Source organism: Leopardus geoffroyi, chromosome C1, assembly GCF_018350155.1.
Source record: "Leopardus geoffroyi isolate Oge1 chromosome C1, O.geoffroyi_Oge1_pat1.0, whole genome shotgun sequence".
Classification (NCBI taxonomy): Eukaryota; Metazoa; Chordata; class Mammalia; order Carnivora; family Felidae; genus Leopardus; species Leopardus geoffroyi.
Genome location: NC_059328.1, coordinates 54,775,248 through 54,801,008, shown reverse-complemented (window position 1 = coordinate 54,801,008; position 25,761 = coordinate 54,775,248). Strand labels below are relative to the sequence as shown.

The window sequence follows — 25,761 nt, the reverse complement described above, 5'->3', positions numbered from 1 at the left end:
AGACACATTCCATTTTCTGCCAATTTTCTATTGGGCTAAATGGTTCGCTGAGGCAAAAACTGTCTCTGCTATAAATTCTACCCACTGTAACCTACCTTCGCCCTTTGCCCTAGCAACACAGAATGGTGAAAAGGGAATGTTTCTCCAACAGTGTTGCCTCTAAAAATTGGAGTGACTCCCCTCCACAGAAACTTGAGGAGTAGGAGGTAATAAGCAATCACACCAACAAAATTAAAAAATGAAATAGGAGAGCACATTCCATTGCTGCAGAGAAAAGAGGAGGGAACGATAAGTGTTTCTACAACTTGAGTAAACCAGTGACTCAAGACCAGGAGAAAGGCAAGATTTGCGGGAAAAGAACCAGCTGAGGTGCCAGTTCCTTAAATGCCAGAAAGTATCCACAGTCAGTTCAGGTTAGTTATTTGCTGAGAGCAATTCTTTATCAAAAGGTAAATGGGAGTGAAGAGGAAACTGCACCCTGAAGGCAGGATCACAGGTCTGAGATGTTCCAGACCAGAGGTGGTTACAGGAGCTACGTGGCTTACGGTTGAAGTACCCGGGGATCCCACCAAGATGCAGAAATACAGAGGTGAGAGCAGAAGCTTGGAACTGTGGCAAACACAGGGCTATGTGGTCTGCACAGGGGCTGGAAGCCTCATGCCTGAAGGTGTGCTTTCTCAGTGACAGGGGCACAAGATGCAGAGACAGCAAGGGCAGAAGGAGGTTTTGGAATTCATGTTTGAGAGAGCAGGAGTCTCAAGGGTGACCTGGAGACTAGGGCTGACAGTCCAATTTCTTAATTGTGGAAGAGGCTATGAATGTTTCAGGCCCCCTTCTGTGGAAACAAGTACTCTACACAAAGAGGATTCCCACTTCACTCTGAGATATTTCCGGCCAAATTAACCTCTTTTTGAGATATTTCTCCCAATTGGGTTTACCATAACAGGTTGTGGTCTCCAGACATGGGGCACAGAATGACTGGCATTCTTGTGGAGCTGAAGTCCAAGATTTTCTTTTCTCTCACAGCTGCTCAGTAGAGCGAATGGCGAGACATTATGTGGAGCCTCTGCAGTGGCACCAACATTTAGTAGGTGTGTCATCACTGCTGAGGGCTGTCGGGGTGTTCAAAATACAAACACTGTGCACTTGCGGTCTTTCAAACTGTCACATGGTTTTCGAAACAGTTCTGTGAACTGGGAGGAATGGTTACCTTACCGTGTTTTGAAGTGAAGTATCAACTAGTCAGAAGGAATATAAAGATTTTTAGTTTCCTGAATCTTATTTTTTTTATTTGCATAGAGTTGGGCATGATTCTGGTCTGACACCCAGGATAGGCTTCTTTATTTGCTGGTTGTTCCTTTTTGAGGATTTATGTGTCAATTTGACTAGCCAATAGTACCTGGCATTGAAACAATACTGATCCAGGTGTTGTGAAGATATTTGGTAGATGTGGGTCTGATCTACAATCAGTGGATTTTAAGTAAAAGTGGTTACCTTTGGGGCACCTGGGTGGCTTGGTTGGTTAAGCGTCCGACTTCGGCTCGGGTCATGATCTCATGGTCCGTGAGTTCGAGCCCTGTGTCGGGCTCTGTGCTGACCGCTCAGAGCCTGGAGCCTGTTTCAGATTCTGTGTCTCCCTCTCTCTCTGCCCCTCCCCTGTTCATGCTCTGCCTCTCTCTGTCTCAAAAATAAATAAACATTTAAAAAATTTAAAAAAAGAGAAAAAAAAAGTGGTTACCTTTGATAATGTTGGTGGGACTCACCCAATCAGTTGAAGTTCTAAGAGCAAAACAGGTTTCTCAGAAAAGAACAGATTCTGCCTCAAGACTGCAGAATTAACTCCTGCTTGGGTTTCCATTCTGCTCTATGGAATTCAAATTAGCCAGCCCCCACAATCACAAGAGCCAAATCCTTGGGGGTGTGTGTGTGTGTGTGTGTGTGTGTGTGTTTGTGTGTGTGTATATTCTCATACCAGTTCTGTTTCTTTGGAGAATCGTGAGTGATATGGTCAATATCTTTAGGTAGCTTTTTCTCTATAATCTTATTTCCATATGGTGCAAACTCAGGATCAGATTCTGAGTTTTAGTCAAGTTAGTACTTCCCTTCCCCTCCTACTTGGTAATAGGCCACAACACAAACGTTTTCACTTAAGGAATACAAAAAAGCCTAAACAAATGGATGAACATATGCCGATGGCATAAAGAACTATGACGCCTTTAAAAATCAATGCAGGACATGCATATTCCAATACAATACATAGAGAGTGGGCAATTACTACAAAAAGGCAAGACTAATTGTAGGAGGCTTTCCATAAGTAAGTTTTTGAGTCAGATTAAGAGGCCTACAGAGAAGGTGGTTTGGAAGTGTGAGGGGCATGGAGCAAACAGCAAATCAGAGGGAAGCCTAGAAATGATCTGCAGGTAAAGAGAGATAGACTGCTTAAATCTGCAATAAGAGATGAAGAAATAATGGAAAACACTACATAATGGAAAATGACATACAGATCTGAAGGATCACTGTTTGTCAGGACAGGTACTCTCCTTGGAGATGTAGAGCGGTTTTCTCCACTGAATGTCCAAGACTTCCCAGCTGTACAAACCCACAAGAAGTCTCTCCCAAGGCTATGCATCACACTGAAGGTGTAGGTTTGCTTCAAGGAACTGAGCCTCTGTTAACAGTGCAGGGATGAAAAGGAAGTCACAGAGTTGTGCTCTTGGTCGGAGGGACTGTCCTCCAAAGCCCACAAATGGAGAACTCTGGAGGTTTCACCTTTGCTTTCCAGAGAGATAGTCATGTAGCCTAAGAGAATGCAACCCAATTTTCTTTGTGTGCAGATGGCAATCCAGATAGGCAGCAGAGATCTTGAAACATAGTTTTGTCCCATGGACGTTGATTCAAGTTCCCCAAAGCTGGACAACCGGGCAGCTGCAGTCATTCAGTTTCTCTAACCCCATAAGCAAATTCCTCCTTATCAGATCTACCCCTGACTCAAGGAAGTCCATTTTTCCATGATTAGGTCAGCAATATTTCTCTTCTTCTTTTTTTTTTTTATCCACACATTGCTAATAAATATTTTTATTCAGCATTTATTTTGTTTAACAAAGTTATTGAAATGAACATCAACCTGTACATTTCATATACCACAGAGGTGTTTCTTTGGGAAATTGCTATAGATATGGTAGTATGATTACTACATTACTGGAGGTTGAATATTATTTTTTTTCTTTTTTTAAGTTTAATTTAATTTAATTTTTTATTTTTTTTAATTTACATCCAAATTAGTTAGCATATAGTGAAACAATGATTTCAGGAGTAGATTCCTTAATGCCCCTTACCCATTTAGCCCATCCCCCCTCCCACAACCCCTCCCATAACCCTCAGTTTGTTCTCCATATTTATGAGTCTCTTCTGTTTTGTCCCCCTCCCTGTCCCCATATTATTTTTGTTTCCCTTCCCTTATGTTCATCTGTTTTGTCTCTTAAACTATTCATATAAGTGAAGTCATATGATTTGTGTCTTTCTCTGACTAATTTCACTTAGCATAATACCCTCCAGTTCCATCCACATAGTTGCAAATGGCAAGATTTCATTCTTTTGGATTGCCGAGTAATACTCTATTGTGTGTGTGTGTGTTATATATATATATATATATATATATATATATATATATATACCACATCTTCTTTATCCATTCATCCATCGATGGACATTTGGGCTTTTTCCATACTTTGGCTATTGTTGATAGTGCTGCTATAAGCATGGGGGTGCCTGTGTCCCTTCGAAACAGCACACCTGTATCCCTTGGATAGATGCCTAGTAGTGCAATTTCTGGGTCGTAGGGTAGTTCTATTTCTAGTTTTTTGAGGAACCTCCATACTGTTTTCCAGAGTGGCTGCACCAGCTTGCATTCCCATCTCTTCTTTTACTTACAGTTCATTGTACTACCTCTCTTTCATTGTTCACTCTTTTCAATGATGTTTTTCAATAAATATTTTTTCAGCACCTGCCCTGTGCCAGGCACTGAGTACACAATCTAAAGGTATAAGTAATCAAGAAAATAGGCAGTTACAATACATTAAAAATATCAATATTTATTTAATACTTTCTGTGTGCTGCATTGTGCTAAATCCTTTACATATGTTAATTTAGCTCCCACAATAATTTTTGCTGAAGGTCCTATTGTTGTCCTCATTGTACATAGGAGGAAATAAAGGCTCAGAGATGTTGAATTACTTGTCTATACTCGTACAGAAAGAAAGGAACAGAACCACAATTAAACTCAGCCAATCTGGATCCGGAGCTTGCCTGCTTAGCCATGAAGGTAGATGGAAGGGGCAGGTGCTGAGGAAGGCACCAGAGAAAGCACACGTACCGGGGGGGCACACAGGGGGTACCAGCAACCCAGATTTGCGTCTCAGGGCAAAGTGCTGTGTTTGAAATTCAAATCAGATCATGTCAATCTTTTCAAAATTCCATAACAGCACCCCATGTAATTTAGTATAAGATCTACAAGTTTCACTGTGGCCTACAAATGCTCTGCTCCACTGGCCTCTCTCAGCTTCTTTGGTCTTGACCCTCACTGCCACCCTGTCGATCCAGATCTCAGTCTGTGGCACCTTTGAGGTATTAGTTACTGTCTCTGCCCACCCAGCTCCTGCTCAATGTGTAGGTCTCAAGTTCAAGATTATTCACAAAGGCCTTCCCTGTTTCCTAATTTACATTAATCCCAATAACTAGTGATAATAATAATTAGAGCAAACATTAACTAATACTGGATACCAGACAGTATTCTAAATGCTTTACACATAATAGCTTATTTAGATACTACAACAATCCTAATGGTAGGTAGTAGTATTATTCCCATTTTTACAGGTGAGACAATATTATAGTATTCTGTACTTTTCTTCACTATAGTGATCAAACATGTAATCATGTGTTTATTTAATTAATATTTCCTGGGCTGTAAGGTCCACAAGGTCAGGCTCTAAATTCATTCTCTTCCCCATTACTATATCTCCAGGGTCTAACACGATGTTTCTTATATGGTAGGCATCTGATAAACATTTACAAAATAAATTAATAAATGAATAATGGACATGTATGAGACATTTCTCTCAAGACTTGCACATTTTTTATTACAATAAAACAGATAGATAGCAAAGGAATTAAAGGAGATTATTTCATAGTAATTATTAAAGCTGTAGATAGTTCAGTATATTTGTTTGCTCTCTTGTTGTGAAATCCTCACCATCCCCCTTTTCGTCAGTTACAACTTCCGAGGTTGACAATGGGGTGGGGGCAGGGACAGCGTGGTCTAGACTAGAGGAAAGAGCATGTGTTTTCAAGAAATACAGATCTAGGTTTCAGTTCCGATTTTGTCACTGACTAACTATGTGGTCTTGAGTAGACCCCATGTATTCCCTGAGCCTCCTTTTCTAAACCTGTAAAATCAGCCAATAATCTGCAGAACACTTCACTTCTGAGAATTAGGTAAGATAATGTACGCAGAGGGCCTAGCCCAGTGCCTGGCACATAAGAGGAGTTGAATAACTGCTAGCTCCTTTCCTCTCCTGCCATCAGAGGCAGGCAGGTAGGATTTGCAAATTATACAGTTTGCTAGGCAGGTAGTATTAACCAGACTACACTCTGGAAATTTGAAGTCAAAGCATAGCTGAGGGCATAGGGGCAACACTGCATTATCTGACCTGGCTGCCTCCATGGATAATCGTGATGGCCCCAACTCACACCATGGACACAGCCAAAGGGGAGGTTGGAAAAGTATACAAAACTCCCAGGGGTGACTTTTGGTACTTGTCAACAGCTCCAGTTGGGAGCAAGTCAAGACAATAAACTAAGAAAAAAGATCCAGTGAGTTCTCTCGCCTGTTCTCTGTTTCAGGGGGACAGTCCCTGCTTTGTTTCTCTTCTCTTGGGTGAAAGACTTCCCTGAAATGCTCCTGGATTCCGAGAATAGCGCTAAAGGCAACTCCATAAAGTGCTGGCCAGCGGATGATCAGAAGCAAGCAAGCAGAATTCACCCTGCCCCCAGGATCATGTGGTCTTGAGGATGCAGGCTGGAGAAAACAGAGAAGTTAGAAGATCCTCTTCCTGCCTCCTTTGTTTCCCAACATCCATGTTCATTCTGCTCTAGGCCAACCCTGACCTCCTTACCTACCTCCTCCCACCGCCGGTAGAGAGAAGAGAAAGGGGTATAGGGGGTAGGAGGGGGTCTTCCCATTCTCAGAAGTAACTGAGACAGGGCAGAAGAGTCTTTCCAAAAATAGTCAAAGCCCTCCCCTAGCTGGACTCTGCCAGGAGGTTTAGTTTTCTCGCCAAAGGGAAGCTCCTGTTGGTGTTCTCTGCTGAACGCCCTGGGCTGAAAAGCCTGTGCCTGTCCAGGTGTGCACCAAGCCCTGAATATTGTATTTAAATACAACTGTAATGAGTGTACAGCTGCAATTAATCGATCTTACAAAGTGAAGTCCTCCCCGGCTTCATTTTAGCAAGAGAAAAGTCTCAGTTAGCTAAGATCCAGTTTATCAGAATCCCAGCTGACCATTCTCTGCAATCTGTTAAGAGAAAGAACCACTCTCGTATAGTGGCTACCTTCGGCTCCAAATCTTATTTCCAGATTAGCAGGTTTTTATGGTTTTAAGGGAAACAAATCTTAAACTTCAAAGAAAGCTTGCTTCTAGACTGTATTCCTATAGGAAGGAAGTAGATCGGAACCTTTGAGACAGATCTGAACAAGGCTTTCTGTTTTGGTTCCCTACTTAGGCCAGCAGGCCTGGCCTCTTAGCTGTGACATGCTGACAGCCTGCTACGTGCTCGGTGCTATGGGAAACATGTTGCCTAACATGTTTAATAAAATGATACTACCATTGACACTTGTCAGGAGCTATTCTAAGTGCTTTTTGTATGTTTACACGTTTAATCCTTACAACCAACGTACAAGGTATGTAAAATTTCCATCCCAATTTTGGAGACGGGGCGATTGGGACATGGAGAGGTTAAGTAATTGGTCCCAAGGTCACACACTAATGCAGCTGAGATTCGCAAGGGGCAGCTTGGTTCTGGAGTCTTCACTTTTAACCACTACACACATACCTTTTGTCATTTAGCCCTCATAGCAATCTTACAAGATAGAATATTAATATACCCACTTTCCAGACAAGAATGCTGAGTCTTAGAGAAATAACTTGTCTAAAGTATTGACCCAGGGATTCCCAGCCCAATTCAATTCAATATACTAATTGAATACCTGCTTTGTGCCAGGCACTGTGCTAGGCACCAAGTGTATACAACACAGAGTCACAGGCCAGTCACATTTAGTTGTTTTTTTAAATTGTATTGAACCCTGCCACTTCTTCCTGAAGTAATGGATAATAAAGAGCTTACTTTAAGGGGAGAAAAGTCACACGTAGTCAAGATTAGTCAGGAATGTCAGCATTGTGTAAATGCCCAAGAGCTAGAAGATATTTAGACAAGCCAAATATGAGATTTCTAGTCCTTTCTGATTCAGGCATGAGCATATACTCATTCGTATTTGTTTATTCCATAAATATTTATTGAGCATTTACTATGTTCTGGGTCACATTTTATAAGTTGGGGATATATAAAAAAAAAAGGTTAGTAGTTGAACTTGGGACAGTCTTAGCTTAAAAGGAAATCAAATCAAATAAATAAATACAGCAGAATATGACATGAACAGCAAATGAGATTTTGAGATAATAATTAAGATAATAACAGAGTAATTTTGGATGAGTTGCAGGGAGCACATACAGAAGATGGTACATATGCTGAATCTTGAAGGAAAGAGGATGTACTTTCCAGATGGAAATGGGTAAGAGAATTAGTATTTACTAAGCATGTACTATATATCAGGGTCTGGTTTGAGACTATGTATTTAGTTTAATTCTGACTCCAGAATCCAAGAATCAGCGAGTGGAAAGAAGTTGTTCACCTGACAATGTAAGAGTATCCCTGAGCTTAATATGTGAGTAATATTTTTGGGAAAAGGCAGCCCAGACAGAAGGAGTGTATGTACAAAGGTAGAAAGGCAAGAAGAGCCTGGCATATTTGAGGGAGAGTATGTTCAGGGCACCTCAGCCATCAGCTGTGCATGAGGGCAGGGGTTAAAGTAAAAGATGAGGACAGAGAAGGAATTAGGAGCAAATTATGGAGGAATTGGTAAGAAGTGGGGATCCACTTGAAGGCAAAGCATAGCCAACTAAGGAAATAATTTAAGACTGGTTTTAGAAGAATAGTTCTAGTACCAGAATGGAGGGTGGGTTGCAGTGAGGGGAAAGAGTGAGGGGAAGGACTGAGGACAATAAACTAAGTGGGAGAACCGCCATCGTGGTTTAGGTATGGGAGGATGAAGCACTGAACTAAGGAAGAGGGGGGTGGGGAAGAAAGGAGGGGGCATGATTACAGAAAAGGCTGCAAGCAGTGGCTGTCCGAGGTGAAGACAGAGATAAAGGATAGATGGTGAAGCCACTCTTCAAAGCCAGGAATAGAGAATAAGGAGCAATGGTGGAGGGGGGATGGAGCTGGGCCTCCCGATTTACCTCCCAAGTTACCAGGAGTGGTCAGATGTCTGGCATTTAGATGCATACTAACTGATAAGCAAGTAGGGCAGTGCTGGAGTAAGGAAGCATGGGGGGAGGGGGGTTGGGTTGTGAGGGACACAGGTGCTAAAGCCAACATGGTGGATTCAGAGGACCAGACCTGAAGAAAGCTGTCTGCTCTATGTGGCTCCCTGACTCTGAGCCTATGAGGCAGAAGAGTCCAGGTGTGAGGTGAATCTTTGGCTCTGACAACCGGGACTGTCCAGGTAAATAGAGCTGTCAAAAATACCCAGAAGGAGACAGATGTTTCCTGAAGGGCTCTCTCCCACACGCCTGGGAGCTGCATGACCAGGCTTGAGGTAGGCAGCAGCTGGGGTTTGGGAGGACACAGGCACGTGGGCAGCCTCCTGTCTCCTGCGGCGGCTCTGCAGATGAGGCAGCTGAGAGAAGTGAATCTTTCTTCCTAGCCTCCTCCTCCACCCTTTGCTTAGGAGCCCCAGCCCGCAGCACAGTGCAGGCTGCATAAAGGTTGATTCATAAATGGACGGCTGTAGCTAGAAGCCGCAAAGAAGTGGCAGAGAGGACAAAACTGAGTGTGCGTGTATATGTGCGTGTGTGTTCAGAAGAAACTGTTTATTCAGGGAACTATATATCAGACCCAGCCTTACTGGCGGACAATAGTGGTTTGCCCGGACAATTTATGCCACCAAATAAACACCAAGATGGGCTGTGTACAGCTAAAGGTGAGACATGTTTGCAAAAGTTGCGTGCCACCCTTTATTTACGGTCTCAATTACAGGAGATGCTTTCGCACACAAAACACGGAGGCCACAATATCTGGGCATCGCCTGAGCCTACTGTAACCAAAGAGAAAGAAAGGCCGGAACTAAAATGGAAAAGAAAAAAATAAACTGTGTTTGGAGATAGGTCTGCTACAGTATAAACTTCTCCCTTTCTCTGGCTTACTGCTATAGCAAAACCTGATCGTTGTCTTTGTAAAAAACGTGTCTGTATCTAGGTCCCTGGCAGTGATTTGCCTCTGGGAGGGCCAGCAATCTATTTAATGACTCCATTGACGTCAATAGCATAACTGAAATACTTACTAACATGCATGATTCCAACTTTCAGGGGTGGGTGGGTGGATGGTGTTTCTCAGCAGTACAAAAACATGAAGTGGAGTCATCCCGGAACGAACTCAAGTCTTTAGGCCGCAAGTGAGAGATTAGATGTTGCAGGTTTCATTGGTTCCATTTAATACGAAGAAATGGTCACACTAAATTTAGAAATTAATTTTGAACTGGTGAAATAGCCATTAATGGGCAGGGCTTTATTTTTGGCAATGTTTGCTCAAGGGTAACATTTTAACTCTTCACACTTTAGTTGACTTGTCAATGTTTTTGCAACTACCCACACTTAATTTTAGACATATATGAAATAATTGCAGATCAATATAAATAGCTCAATGTTGATGCTCTGGGGGGTAAATGTTCAGAAGAGGACTATTTTAGACAAAAGCAGTTCTTATAAAACAACCATCTGGGGAATTATTCCCAGAATTACTGGGGCTTTTCTAGTGCATTTGCCCTATCACTTTGTATGCAGGCTGCTTAAACACTCCAGGTGAGTCATTAAGGCAATTATCCCAATAATTCAGGCCACAGGAGAATCAGAACACTAATGAAAAAATTATCTGACATTTCTATTTTTTTCTCTTTTTCTTTTCCTTTCTTTTTTCTTCTCCTTCTTCTCTCTCTTTCTCTCTCTCTCCCTCTCTCTCTCTCTCTTTTTTTTTTTTTTGTTATCCGCCCTCCTCCCCCAATCTCTCCTTTATCTTGTGTGGCCACAGCCTTTGGTAACACAATTGATTTTATTCGTATTTGTCCCTAAGTGTTGTAATCCTGTTCCAGAGTTCTTGCTTAATGTAGAAACCAAGCAAATGTCCTGCTTATGCCAGGCTTCATTTCCAGTCATCTGACACAGGCCGGCTCTCAGGCCACTGCTGTGGTTCTCAGAGAGAGAGCCCTTTACTCGAGCACACACAGTTGGTCTCTCATCCTAAGCCCTGGCAGCCCTGGCAAAGAATGAGAACTCAATCAATGTCATGACTTTTTGAAATTCTTAGAATCCAAGACAACTCTCTGAGCCCCTTGTCCACTCCTCAAGCAGACCCTGCATCTGGCACACCCCCATGAACCTTCCAGGGGATGTTTACAATCAAGCACAGATATGGGAGGAACTCATACTGAGAAATAGGCTTCTTAGCAGAAATACCCTTCTTCTGTTTTATCAACTAGTAAAGACTCATTTCCTCCCCCAGAATTGCCTGGACACATAATAGAAGAAAGGGATTCCCATGAGCACTGAAAAAAATTAATTAAGTCTGTTTTTCACTTAGGCCAACCTATTTCAGACATACCAGAAAGTCCTGTAATATCACATCTTATTTCTCCACATACAGGCATTTCTTGAAAAACATCTAATTGGCTGGTGTTGAAAACCACCATCAACCAAGGCTATGGAGACCCAGGCTGGGAAAGGCTCTGGGTCTGCAGCAGTCTGGCTTGAAGTCCTCAGGCAATTTTCTAGTCATGCTGTCATTTCCAAAGACCCATGGGTCTGGGGAGGGGAGTTGTTCTTCATATCATCCGATCTATTATATTGGCAATGCTCTTGCTCAACATGTTTATTGCTAAATTTTAGAAGATTAATATAGAATATCCCACCTTACACATCAATTTGACTGCTAAAATGTTGTATATATGATATATATTAAAGGTCCAATCACATTTATATGAATCGGAGGTGCTGGCCATTAAAAGGAATACTTGCCTAATCCTTTTATAAAGCAAAGAGTCATTTGGTAAAGGCAGTGAACACTTGATGATTTATCCTTTCAGGGAATTCTTTCCACGACATATCTGTACTCACTATTGAAATGCATGCAAAGCCAAGGGATAGGATGGTTGGAAAAAGTGAGACAATTATCCTACACACACATGCACACACACAGTCACCCACCCACTCATGCACATGCATACACACACACACACACACACACACACACACACACACACATTGATTTTCCTCAATTATCTGATTTTTTCAGTTGAAATAGTTTTGAGGCCTGAAATCCTGAAAATTACTTCCAGTTTCCATGTTGAATGTGTACAGATGATAGAACCCTGCTTTGTTTTGGAGTGCTCTTTCTTTTAATTTTTCTCCCTTTCTGTTCCAATCCTCATGCATCATGTAGAAAAAGCCTAGAATTCCTGCTTGTGAAAAAGTAAAACATGATAAAAATTAAGATGTTTGCCTGACTTTATAGCATTAGCATTTTCAACACCCCCAGCAGGATTTAGTGCATCTTTCTCCTTAAATCGGGAGTATATCATTTCTATGCTGCTATACTTTCTGGATTTTAAATTCTCAATACTTTACCAAATGCCAACTTTTTGTATTTAACTCTTTTTGTCAAAACCCGTATGACCACACAAATATATATGTACATATATATACTGTTACAAAGTGTGTTTCAAAACCTTTTTAATTCCAGTGGAATAACTGATGTTTTTTAATAGTAAAAAAAAAAACAAAAAAAAAACCACAGTTAAATATTTTTCATACTCATAGAGATAAAAATATTGATTCATAACTAAAATTTAATTTATGAACATTTTTCTTAAAGTAAACCCCACATACTTACGCAATACTGACCACATCAAGATTTACTGTCTTCCTAGTAGGTGAAAATAGCTATGTTAATGAGTTTTGAACAATCAGGGGATGAATAAGGCACAGCACCTGACTTCAAAGTGTTCCATTGCAGGAGATCCATAAGCCATGAATTAGAACACAATCTAGAATGGAATTGTTGCCACAGTGCAAAAAAAAAAAAAAAAAAAAAAAAAAAGGAGCAATTACACTGATTTAAAAAAAAATATTGGGATGTCTTTGCAGAGGAGGGAAATTCGTGTTGCACCATGAGAACTGAAAAGAATGACCTTGTTTCGACAGTGAAAATAAAGGTACAGAAGACTAAGTGATTTGCTTTTATGTCTCCCATGAATAATTTCAGTCAGTGATCAATTTGTAAGACCCAATGCACCAATTTAGCCACGAGTCCTGACAATTATCTTTTTGAAATGAATTGCATTTCCTTCATTTAGATGCATGGGAAAAAAAAAAACCTCTTAAAAGTATTCGGGTTTTTCTCTTTCTCTCTCTGTCTCTCCCTCTCTCTTATACCTTGCTCTTTGTACAAGAATAGTCAGGCTTTCCTAACAAATTAGATTGCTGCTAAATCTGTTTAAATGATCGTGGGTTTCTTGTATCTTTTATCTTACATCTCAATTGAAATACATGAGCCCAACTTGAGTTGATGATAAATGAAAACCTGATCTTATTATCATGAAAAATCATCTTTGAAAGCACCGCTTCAGCCTTCAATTCGGTTTGCTGGGAGCCACTTACTTTTCATTCCCTTTTAAACTTTCTATTTAAACACACCTCTTTGTCACACGCTGATAAATATTAAAATACCAGGAAAAATCTGCCTGACTTATTTAAGCTGATAATAAGAACAAAACACAGGATGTGTGTATCCTCCTTCCTCTTCTGACTGGGCTTAAGCGTTAAGGAGATTTTGAAACCTATAATTACGTAATAATTGGTATCGCTACATTCTCTTCCCGATGAAAAGCCAGAATTTTTGTAGTTTGCCACGAAGACAGACAAAAACAAATTGCCTAAGTGGTATTGTTATTTCTTTGCTCCATTGTTTTAAAGAATTTAGCCAAAGAGTCTCTAGCTGCCGAGCTGTAGTCACTGTGCCAAAAATCACAAAATGATCTTTCCAGCAACATCTCTAGCTAATGAGCTAATTTATAGAGCCATAAATATCACAGGTTCTCTGAATGTGTGTCAGTATTTATTACAAAAAAAAAAAAAGAAAACAGTTTAAATATTCGAATTGCTATCAAAGGCTTTGGAGCGAATTTGGCGAACAGAAATATGAGCAAAGGTGTCTCACTGGTAGGCTAATATGATGAAATGATAAAGGAGTTTCAAAACCACCTCCTTTGATCGCTGACTACGTAACACCAGTTATATGGTAAAACCCTCTATGGAGTTTCCTTTTATCAAACTTCTAAAGGAAACGGTACATCAGCACAGCAGGTTTTTGAAGCCCCTGGACAGAGCACTATTTTCTTCTCTCCATTTCATACCATGGGGCTCTAGAGGCAAATTTACCTTTACTTAATATCTTCCTTTCACTTTTATTCTTGTTCTCAGTCTTTTTCTAATAAAAATAGGTTTAAAGGTGTGTACTATAAATACTTCAGAAGCCAAGGAGTCAATGGAACCTATGTTTTTGTTCCTTTCTTTAGAAGGTGGGCTTCTGTATTATGTCCGTTATTCACGTGGCTGTGATGCCAGCCAGAGAACACTACATGCAAGGAAGGAAGATGGTTAAGTATAAAGCAAAGGGAATACCGAAGCTGGAAACAGAGAAGTGTACCAGGCAGTGCTGTTTGGTGTCAGGAAATCTCAATAGAGCTCAACTTACTCGTTTCTCCTGTGGTTTTACTCAGGCCTACCGCTACGCTAGTGGGGGTAGATTCAAGGGGGAAACTCCATTTTGGACTTGGAAACAATGCCACATAACTGGTTGCATCTTTTGTCACATACAGTTTATGTTCAATCCATCTCCCTGGTGTTCCTTCAGGGTAGCCCCTCCCCTACATAGCTTTCAACTCTGCATGGAAAGCATATGCACAGCACTGAAAGATGAGAGGTTAGGTTTCTTAAACACACACACACACACACACACACACACACACACACACACATCTGAGGAACAAAGTTGGATGACATCCAAGGGAAATGATTTGTGACCTGGAACAGCCTTTGGTTTCACACCTGGAAAGGATGTAGACTCAAGTGGGACCTATAGTTGACGCTAAGAGGAAAACCACTAATATGCTCTGTGGGGCCAACCAGGGGGCCCCTGACGGTCTTTGAAGTTAGCTCTCCTGAGCACACAGGGGCCAGCAAGCTGAGGTCGCTTTGCAGTGTCAATGCAGCTCTGCCTTCTGTCTCTCTCCTGGGGTGCAGCAATACCACACATCCATCGCACCCTGAAAGCCTAGGCCTGCCCATGATGGGACAATTGTTTAATACTGCTTTTCATTTGGTTTTACAGGGAAAGAAGTAAAACTCTACTATGTCTTTGAAAAAAGTCACCGAGAGACTTTGGAGGACCCTGATATGCAAGTAAGTGCCATTATTCTAAAACAGCTGCTGAACAAATGACACGTGTTATGATTCTGAAACACGGACTTAGGCCTCATGATGGTGCTTACCTTGCAGGTTTACTCTGGAGACAGGTGGCTGACTAGCAGCAGCTGGGGACCTCCTGTGGAGACAGAAAAGAAGGCCTGAGTCTTTGTATCACTATCACCCCCATGTTCCCCTCCCCCCCACACCCCCACACCTCACCCCAGCCCATGATCACTGAGGAGTTTCCCAGGTCATAATGAGCTATCAAATGACATCATGCTGTCTCCGGAAGGCAGGCTCCTGTAACACTGGTGGATGACTGCAATCCTCTGACATCCAGATGGCCCGGAATTTCCCCACGCACAGCCTCCTGGATGCTCCAACTCTTCGGGAAGGAAGTCGTTTACTCCAGGTCCCTAACCAGCCCCTCTGTTTTAGGTTTAACAGTTCCAAAAGGCCCTCAGACAATAGGCTTGCTCAGGAATAACACCAAATGTAAGAGTGGATCCCAATTCCTTTGGTAGTGTGGTAGAAAGTTATGCCAGACAAAGGGGTCCTGAGAGACCAATCAGTCTGGGCCTCCCTTTTGCACTTCAGGAAACAGACCCAGAGACGTGAAGTCAGTCAAAGACACAGAACAGGAATCCAGGTTGCTTAACATAAGGAGTGGTCTTTCACAGAGGAACCGGGCATTATTCTACATTGTAACAAGCCTGCTGATGTTAAGAGTCCAATGAAAGGAGGAAACAAACTTGTGCTCCAGGAGTACTGGGGCTCCTCCTTTTCTTTTTTGTTTTTCTTCCTTGTTTATTTCTCAACCCTACCGCCCAATTTTGCTGGTCTTACCAACCTTTTCATGCTTTGCAGAACTTCTACCCAGTGCATTACAGAAGAGCCTGCCCAAATAGTATAGAGCAGTAGCCCTCACACTTCAGGGTCATCAGAAATCACCTAGAGGGCTTACCAAGACCCCCACTGAACCCAACCCCCAGGGTCTTTGAGCAACTGGCCTGGGATGAGCTGGAGAGTGTGCATTTCTAAAAGATCACTCATGGCGCTGATGCTGCCAGTCCAGGGGGCCCATTTTCAGAACTGTTAGAATAGAGGGCTGTCTGGCCCACTAAAGAGCAATAGCATATTAGCAACAAGCAAGGGAGTGGGACTCTAGGCCAGTCAGTGGTTCTCAAGCATAGATGAGCAATGCTCTCACTTGGGGAGCTATTAAAAATATGATACCCTTTTCCATCCCTGGAGAGTCTATTTCAGCATATCTGGGATGAGGCCTGAGAATCTGTATTTTTTACATAAATCTATGAATTCTGATCTACAACCAAGTTTGGGGAGGAAGCCAAATTATAAATGACAGAGAATAGCCTGCAAAGATGTTGTTAAGAAAGGGTCTCCCCACCGGTATGGCCACAAGTTTTCTTTCTAGGTTCTTAAGAGCACCAGATCCATCCGTGATCTATTTGGGGTCATCTAGCTTCCAGGTAGCATACGTGACGTGACAGCTGCAGAGTCTAATGGGAAGGATTCATGTTTACCAAACATTTACTGGCTAGGTCATCCTAGGCAAGGTACTTTTAAACCCTCTGTGTCATTGCCATCCAATGATTACTTTTTTTCTGCTAGACATCATGCTAGGTACTTCTTAGCTTCCACTGAGAATATAATCATCTCATTTTAAGGATAAGAAAACTGAAGCAGAGTAGTTAAGAGGTTAAGAAACACGCTGGAGCATACATGGTTTGTAATTGACATGGTTGAGATTCAATGCTGTCTTTCTGAATCCAAAGTGCATTCTCTTTCCACTATTTCATCTGCTGATAACACCTGCAGTAATACTGAGGGCTGTTTTTCAGGAAAAGTAAGAGATAAAATTCCAAACTCCTTAGCTGAGCATTCAAAGTCCTCTGCTCTTTGGCCTCAACATACTTTCCCCAACTTATCTGTCAGAATTCCTCCCTGACATTTCATCTCAAACCATTGACTGGCTGTTGGATCTCACGTATCTTGTACTTCTCCTTAGCAGCACTTTAAAATTGTAATTAAAACAGGCAGTAATTAGTGTTCAGTATAGAGCTCCTTAGTTTAAATATAAAATTTATGCAGGCAGGGAACAACTTGTTTACTACAGGATCCCTGGAACCCAGGATGGCCCTTCATATGCTAAGCCCTCAGCAAATACTTATTGAAACAAAGAATGACAAAAGGAAGGAAGGAAGGAAGGAAGGAAGGAAGGAAGGAAGGAAGGAAGGAAGAAAAGAAGGAAGGAAGGAAGGAAGGAAGGAAGGAAGGAAGGAAGGAAGGAGGGAAGGAGGGAAGGGAGGAAGGGAGGCAGGGAAGGAGGGAAGGAGGGAAGGGAGGAAGGGAGGCAGGGAAGGAAGAAGGAAGGAAGGGAGGCAGGAGGAGAGGGAGGGAGGGAAGAAGGAAGGAAGGAAAGAATGAAAGAAGGAACTTGTACTTTGACAAGGCCAGACTTGATCACTTATTTTTCCTTGAACAGGTCCTATTCCTTTCTTGATATTGCTCAGGCTATTCCTCTGAAAAGGAAACTCTCCCACACAAATTCACACATGTAAATATCACCTACCTTTCTATGATATTGTAATTTATGATAAGAAATACATATCTATGCTTGCTTGCTTATTTATTTATTTATTTATTTATTTATTTATTTATTTATTTATTTATTTTAGAGAGAGAGTGTGCGTGCAAGTGGGAGAGGAGCAGAGGGAGAATGAGAATCTTAATCAGGCTCCACACTGAGGAGAGAGAATCTTTTTTTTTTTTTTTTTTTTTTTTTTTTTTTTTGAGGAGAGATTATCTTAAGCATCTTAAGCAGGCTCCACACTCAGCATGGAGCGTGCCTCAGGGCTCAATCCCAGAACTGTGAGATCATGCCCTGAGCTGAAATCAAGAGTTGAACACTCAACCAACTGAGCTACCTAGGCGCTGCTGCAAGAAATCTGTATTTGATCTTTGTCTTCATTCCTATTACAAGATCCTAAAACTCTAAGAATTTTGTAAGTGAAGAGAGATATAAAAAGTGTCCTGTGTTATGTTAATGAGGAGACTTATGGAAAGTCTCTAGGTAACCTAAGGATGGGGGCTAATTGCCGGAACCAACCACATGATTAGAGGGTTGACACTTTCAGCCCTCCTCAGACCTCTGGGGAGACAAGAGGAGCTGGAGACTGAGTTCAGTCACCAGCGGCCAGTGATTTAATCAATCGTGGCTATGTAATGAAGCCTCCATAAAAACCCAAAAGGACTAGGTTTGGAGTGTTCCCTTGCATTCCAGGTTGGTGAATGCAAGGAGACTGGGGAAAGGGGCACATTCCAAGAAATGGAAGACTTGTTGCCCTTTCCCACATACCTTGCCCTATGCCTCTCTTCCATTTGGCTCTTACTGAATTATATATCCTTTTATAATAAACCAGTATTCTAGTAAGTAAAATATCTCTCTGAGTTCTGTGAGCCAGTCTAGCAAACTGGCTAGAGGGGTCATGGGAACCTCTGATCCGTAGTTGGTGGGTCAGAGGTACAGGTAGCAAACTGGACTTGCAACCCGTGTCTGAAGTGGCGAGTCGTCTTACAGGACTGAGCCCTCAACCTGTGGGATCTGATGCTATCTCCAAGTAGACAGGTCAGAATTGAATTGAACTGTAAGGCACTCCAGCTGATGTTAAGGAAAAATTGCTTGGATGTGTGGGGGAAAAAATCCACACATTGGAATCGGTGTCAGAATCAAAACTTCGAAGGTCAAATGCCATCTTCTGTGAAGGATGTCATCATGTTAGCTAAAATTGACCCCTCTTCTAATATCCCATGGTGCCTTGTTTGTACCTTTAAGGTTATTTCCTCATGTTACGACTCATATGGGCACATATTATCCCCACCACAAATCTGTGACCCATTGAGGGGAGGATTCAGTGCCGACTCCTTTCCGTATAGCCTCTGTAGGACCCACCAACCTGCCACACAAATAGTGGGAACTCCATAAATATTGGTGAACTGTCAATTGAATGAACCGTTGATGTAAAAATCATCTGAGGAGCCAAATACCATGAGAATGTTTTATCTGGTTTCCTTTTCCTCTACAGTTTTGGTTCTACATACTACCCACAGTTGCACAAACACAGCATACACTTGTGTCACTGGGCCTCTGCATATGTTTTGCTCAGCTTTATATGCTTTTCCTTCTTTTTCAGTGGCAAACTCCTTCCCCTGTACTAGGAATCCCCTCAGGTATCACTTCCTCAGCTAAGCCTTCCCCAGTGGGAGTAGTCACTGTCTATGCTACCTACGGTTTGCTACATTTGCCCCATCATGACGCTGTTCAGACTGTATCTCACTTCCTATTTTCTTGTCTATCTCACCTGCAAGAGATTTAAGCAAAGACTGAATCTCATTCATCTTTGTCACCTTGGAATTGGCAAAATATTTGCTATGATATAGGTATTCAATACGTATTCATTGGATTAATAACATGTCTTTAATGATTTCACTTTGCCTGTCTTCCTGAGTTCCAAGGGTGGCTTTTGTGAAAGAAGACATTGAACTAGGAGACCCTGAATGTTTGGGGATCTCTTTCTTTTTTAGTTTTTCTAATGCTTATTCATTTTTGAGAGACAGAGAGAGATAGAGTGTGAGTGTGGGAGAGGCAGAAAGAGGGGGAGACACAGAATCCGAAGCAGGCTCTAGGCTCTGAGCTGTCAGCACAGAGCCCGACGCGGGGCTCAAACCCACAGACCATGAGATCATGGCCTGAGCTGAAGTCAGATGCTCAACCAACTGAGCCACCCAGTCACCCCAGGAATCTTTGCTTTCTTAACAGTTAGGCTACTCACGGCACCCAATTTTCCCAATGTCTTCTTGAAAATGACATAAATTATATAAATTCCCTTGTCCTAGGAGTTCATTTTGAAAATAAAGCTCTTATTTAGAGTTGTTAATCCAGATAAGCATCTGTGTGTGCATGCTTTGCAAAGGCAAGAACCATGTTTATTTGGTTTACCACTTATTCCCAAGATCCGGTATAATGAAGAGGCTCAACACAAACTAAACGAGTGAATGACTTCTGGAAGCTGCATTATTACTTACAGGGCATGAGAGTGCCAATTAGAAAACTGTCATGAGTGCCAGAAGAAAATGCCATTGGTCGCCCAGTTTCCAGTGGTTCCTAACTTATAGAAGAATCCTAAGTTATGTGCCTGGATTAAAGATGGTGATATTAATAGGGAGGATAATTTGGCCACAGCAGTTAATAATATTTTACAGCCCTGAATATTACAGTGGAGAAAGAACTGGACTATGAATCAGAAGACAGGAATCCTAATCCTGGCTCTGGCACCTTCTAAATATATAGCCCTCGGCAACTCACTGAACCTCTCAGTTTCTTCTTCACTTGGGGAAGGCAGGAGGCAAATAACATTTACTGCTAATTTACAGTGTGCCAGCTCCTGTGTGAGGGTTTTACATATATTTCTTCACTTACTCTGAGGAAATTTGGCTGGGTTCTTTCCCCTCTGAATGCTCAAGACTTTATTATTCTCAGCTAATTTAAATCCCATGCCAAAGGACATAAAGCAATGAAAGATATACAATGAAAACAAAATTAAATGGCTATTAATTCTTTCTCAAAGATTATATACATGTTGATTGAATTATGCCTTGGAAGAATGTTGATACAGAGATGTTACATGATTTCCTGATAGCCACTGGTGATTTCTGTGATGTTAGTGACACAGTTGAATGATGGGGAATACCGTTTTGCTTCTAGCTGCTATATTCCCTGGTTATCAGACTGACGAATGGTGGGCGTTCTCATTCATGTGATTTCTCCATCAGCTGAAGCCAGTAAATGCTTTAGGGATGCTTATCTGAATTAACAGCTCTAAATGAAAGCCATATTTGCAAAATTAACTCCTGGGACTAAAGAAATAATAGCTTTTAATTTGAAGCCAAGAAATACAGGCCCAATCAAGCATCTCTCAATGGAACATTTCACGGAAGTGCAAGGAAATCACCTCAACAGAAACTGAGATTTTCACCCTTTGGGTGGTAAAGCTCAGGCAGACAATAAACTATTTTTCAGTAGAGCAAAGAGCCAAAAGATAAAGGAAATCTTGACTTAAGAGAAGTATAGTTCTATGTGGGAGTTCCTTTTTATATAATAAACCACACTATCCAGATGTCTCAAGAAAACCATTCCAAGGACAGAATTCTTGCTTAAATGTTACATTTAAGCCAAGGAGTGGCACCCTGGAACCCAAGGCAAATGTCCCAGAAAGCCACTTATGAGTTCCATGGATCTTGTAGTTTCAGTTGTTAAGATAAGTGACTATGTGGGGGAAATGCTGTCAGTATGGTGGATCCATTCCTGGCAGGTACTGTTGTCCTCAGTTTTCTTTATTTGAGGGTACTATCTAGGAATACAATTGGTTCATTAAGTGAACCCCCTAAGCGGCTTCATTTGTAGCTAAAACCCATCATTGAGTTCTCAGCCTCCCAGGGAAGCTCTAATAAAACATATGCCCTGCCTTGAACTTCTGTTACGTGGTGTTGGTTTCAAGAAAATGCTTGGGTGGGGGTGCCTGGGTGGCTCAGTCGGTTAAACATCTGACTCTTGATCTCAGCTCAGGTCTTGATCTCAGGGTCGTGAGCTGGAGCCCTGTGTTGGGCTCTGTGCTGGGTGTGGAGCCTACTTAAAAGAGAAAAGGAAAGGAAAGGGAAGGAAAGGGAAGGAAAGGAAAGGAGAGGAGAGGAGAGGAGAGGAGAGGAGAGGAGAGGAGAGGAAGGGAGGGGAGGGGAGGGGAGGGGAGGGGAGAAGAGAGGAGGGGAGGGGAGGGGAGAGGAGAAGAGAAGAGAAGAGAAAACAAAAGAAAATGCTTGGAATCAATGAGGATCAACTCTACAAATGTGGGTGGGGATGGATCTGAGAAAGATCATCAGATACAACTATCCTACTGACGGAGATTTATTCTGTTTGGTGAGTGTGGTTTGGTTTGGACCAAAGGTGATGCAAAGGGCCATGATTTGGAGAGTGGTCCTCAGCCACAGTGTGAGAATGGACTCTGGGTCAGCTCTGTATATAGCAGTTATGGTCTTAGGGTCCTCTAGTTCTTGAAGATTTATGTGGCTCAAAACCCTCAAGGCTGTGGAAAGACCTGATTCCCAAGGAAGTAGCTTCAGCTGACATAGCCTATTAATCAGCACAGTTAGGCTGAATGTTCCCATACTTACAGAAAAAGAATATCCAAGTTTCTTGCTAACAAATGGTAACTGAAAACAACCCCCACTCTCGCCCTGGAGCTATGCAGTGCAGTGACCTTGAGTCCCGCTAAACCACAGAAGCCTTTGAAATGTATCCTTATTAATCTTTCCTCTCCAGTTCCCACCTCCATCATCTCTGTCCAGGGCTTCACTCCTAATATCTTAATTCCTGAAAACACTCCTAGCTCATGTCTCTGCCTTCGGGCTCTCTGACCTTCATCTATTCCCTAAGTTCTGCCTAAATGACTGTTAAAAATATTCAGCGATTTTTTCCCATAACCAAGAAAACATATTTAGTGTAGTGAATGCAAAAATGTGAGGTAACAGAAATAGAATATATTGGTCTCTGCCTCTAATTCCTGGCACAGAGCTGCTAAAACTCTTATAATTTCCTAAGTGATTAGAGCAACAGGAACATCTTGTGTTCCAATGACTCGACTCTAGGTAAGCTCCTGGGAGGGGATGGTCACCAGAAAGACCAAGCTGGGATTAGGGGCTTGAAATTTTCAGCCCTACCTCTCACCCTCCAGAGAGGGGAAAAGGGCTAAAACCAGAGTTATCATTGACCATGTGTATGTGATGAAGACTGCATAAAATGCCAGTAGCACAGGGTTCAGAGAGCTTCCAGGCTGGCAAACCTATTTACCCTGAGAGTGTGATGCCCCCCATTTCCACAGGGACAGAAGCTCCTGTGTTTGGGACCCTCTCAGACCTCATGCTATGTTTTTCTTATCTGGCTGTTCATCTGTGTCCTTTATCATGTCTCTTAATCAACTGGTAAAGGTAAGTATTTCTCTGAGTTCTGTGAGCCACTCTGGCAAATTCTTTGAACCTGAGGAGGGACTCCTTGGAACCTCTGATCTGTAGGAAGTAAGTCAGAAGCACCTGAGCTGTGACTGACATCTGAAGTGGGAAGCAGCCTTGTGGGACTGAGCCTTTAATCTGGGATCTGACGGGATCTCCAGGTAGATAGTGTCAGAATGGAGTTAAATTGTAGGACACCCAGCTGGTGTTGGAGACTTGCTTGTTGTTGGGAGGGGCAGGGGTGGAGCCTCCACATATTTGGTGACCAGAGTATCAGAAATAAAGTGATTTCTCAGTAGTAAAGAAGACTCACAGGGAAGAAAAACACAGGAAGAACTGGGTTTTTCCCTACACAGGAAGACAACAACTGTTTTTCCTTATAAAGAATGCTGCAGTGAGAGTCAGGATGCCAGGTTTCAAGTCTGACTCTGTTCTTCACCAGAACTGGTGTCTTCTTGTGCAAGTCATTTAATCTCCCTAACCTTTGTCTCCTTGTCTACAGAGTCAGAGGCAACAATACCTGTCATAAACAGCATTTATGGTGATTATCACTGAGATAATGGATGTGAAAACTCCGAAGTGTTACACTGCCTGGATTCAGCAAGAGAAATGTAGCTATCAATTATAATAGCTCACATTTATGGAGCACCTATGATGTGCTAGGTGCCATTATAAATGTTCTACCAATTTCAACTCATTTAATTCTCAGAGCAACCTTATTTTATAGATTGGGAAACTGAGATATAGAGAAATTGTGCCCAAGTCACATAGTTGTCAAGTGGTAGGATTGGGTATGAGGCCAATATGTATGGCCCCAGAGGTCATATTCTGCAAAGAAAAAAAAATGTGGGGAAAAGGGAGGGATCCCTTCTGAAAATATAATTTTCCAAATAATCTATGGTCTTTTTCCAACATTTATTTGGAAATTTATACGTGGGATGCATATTTATGGCGCAAATACTATGTGTCAGGCATTTTGCTAAATCTTAGAAATTCAAGGAAAAGTAAGTGTAATTCTGGAAGGACCTCAAGGGACACACAATCTAGTGGTGGGCAGAGACCCATGAACAGTGTGATAAGGTTGGGAGAGTGCTCTGGGACCACTGAGGGGCACTCAGCCAGGCTTGATGGGGTCAGGGGAAGCATACTGGTGACAGTGATAGTAGAGATGAGCTATAAAAGACAAGTAGGATTTAGCTAGGCAATCACTGGCCGGTAGAGAGAGACTTTTGAGGAAGAGAGAACAGTAAATCCACAATTAGGATGGAAAATAGAACATGCGGGGAGCAACCAGACCATAGTCATTGGAATGTGATCCCATGTGGCCAGAGACTTGGTCTGATTGTTCACCACCAGATGCTCTGGCACTTCCTATTTAAATGGCAGCCTTGAAAGGGCAGAAAACTTGTCTGTTTGGGTCACTATTATATCACCAGTTCCTGGTAAAAGGTAGGGCTCAATAAATATTTGTCAAAAACATACATGTATGCATGGAGGCATAGCACGTGCCAATAAATACTTGGGTGAGTTATTTAATAAGTGAACAAACAGGGATACACCTGCAAAAGAGGCTGGGCAAGTCTCTAGCTTTCATGTCTACTGCATCAAATATAAACCCAATCAACTATCAATCAAACTAACTTGAGTTGGATCATGAGGTACCTTGGGTGTCATTCCACAATTGTTGATTCTAGGACCTTCTGAGCCCTGTGATGATCTTTTAAAATGCTGGCTAGTGACCTGCATAATACTTAGATTCATAGATTGAAATGGTTTTGGAGGAGAAAGTTATGCAGGAATATCAAGTTCAAACCCTTCATTATAAAGATGAGGAGACCAAGGTTCAGCAATAAACTGACCAAGGATATATAGCTATTTGGGGGCAGAGAAGAAGACAATCCCACTCTTATTCATCAGTTGCATGAACCTATTTATATATTATCAAAAACAAAAGGCAACTTGGACTTGAATATTTTGGTACCTTAATCTGGAATCTGAATTTCTGAATTCATTAATAGATATTCCAAAAGAAATTTAATAGAATTTACATCTGTTATGGATAAGTATTCATACTTCCCAAAGCAGTAAGTATAAATGTCAAAAAAATCCTCATCTCCACCTTTCATTTGTTGAACTCTTACTGTCTACTAAGTGTGAAGGGCACAAAGATTAAGAAGATCCAGACTAATTCTCACATCTTACCAGTTCTAAAATACTATGATGTTCCATCCTATTTTCAAATTTCATCATGTATCCTAACTTAGTTTGGAGGGCTAATTTCCATGCAATGCTTTTTTTTCCTTTTTTTTTTTTTAGTGCTGTTCAATGTTTTTGCCTTTATGGAAGGCATAACTCCACAAAAAGTCCATGCTTACTTGTTGGATGCTCCATGAAGGTTTGTCAGTACAGTAAAATTGTTTCTCACACTTCGCAAGCTGGCAAGGACCTATAAGGACAATGATCAGGATGGTTAGGAACAAAAGGAGATGAATGGGCAGGTTCAGAGGCCACACATAGAAACTACCCAGAGAGACACGGAGAGCAAGCCAGGGCCAGCATGATACATACCTGGGCAAAAGGTGTTACAATCAAGTCATCGCCATGTCTGGTGAAAAGAGAGAAAAGAAACATTTAAAAGTGCATTTGAATTATAACACGTAAGCTGTAATATTAAACTTGATCAGTGTTAGCAACACAAGTGTTACGCAAGTCCATCTACCTGGGTATAAGGCAGGACTTATCTAGGCATAAATGGGGACCTTAGGGACTTGAAAGAAAAAAAAAATACCTAGGTTCATGGCTCCTGGGCTTACAGGGACACATGAAAGCAC

General features: G+C 41.8%; 1 protein-coding gene across 3 annotated transcripts in view; it reads right to left on the bottom strand.

Moving 5' to 3' along the window:
- PDE4B (phosphodiesterase 4B) overlaps positions 1–25,761 on the bottom strand; it is a 540,618-nt gene that overhangs the window by 91,884 nt on the left and 422,973 nt on the right. For all 3 annotated transcript variants that reach the window (XM_045477724.1, XM_045477723.1, XM_045477725.1), the window contains 3 exons: positions 25,499–25,535; positions 25,306–25,376; positions 14,932–14,984 (listed from right to left, as the gene is read on the bottom strand). In XM_045477724.1, coding sequence (XP_045333680.1) covers positions 14,932–14,984; positions 25,306–25,376; positions 25,499–25,535 — 161 coding nt within the window. The remainder of the gene's footprint in view (positions 1–14,931; positions 14,985–25,305; positions 25,377–25,498; positions 25,536–25,761) is intronic.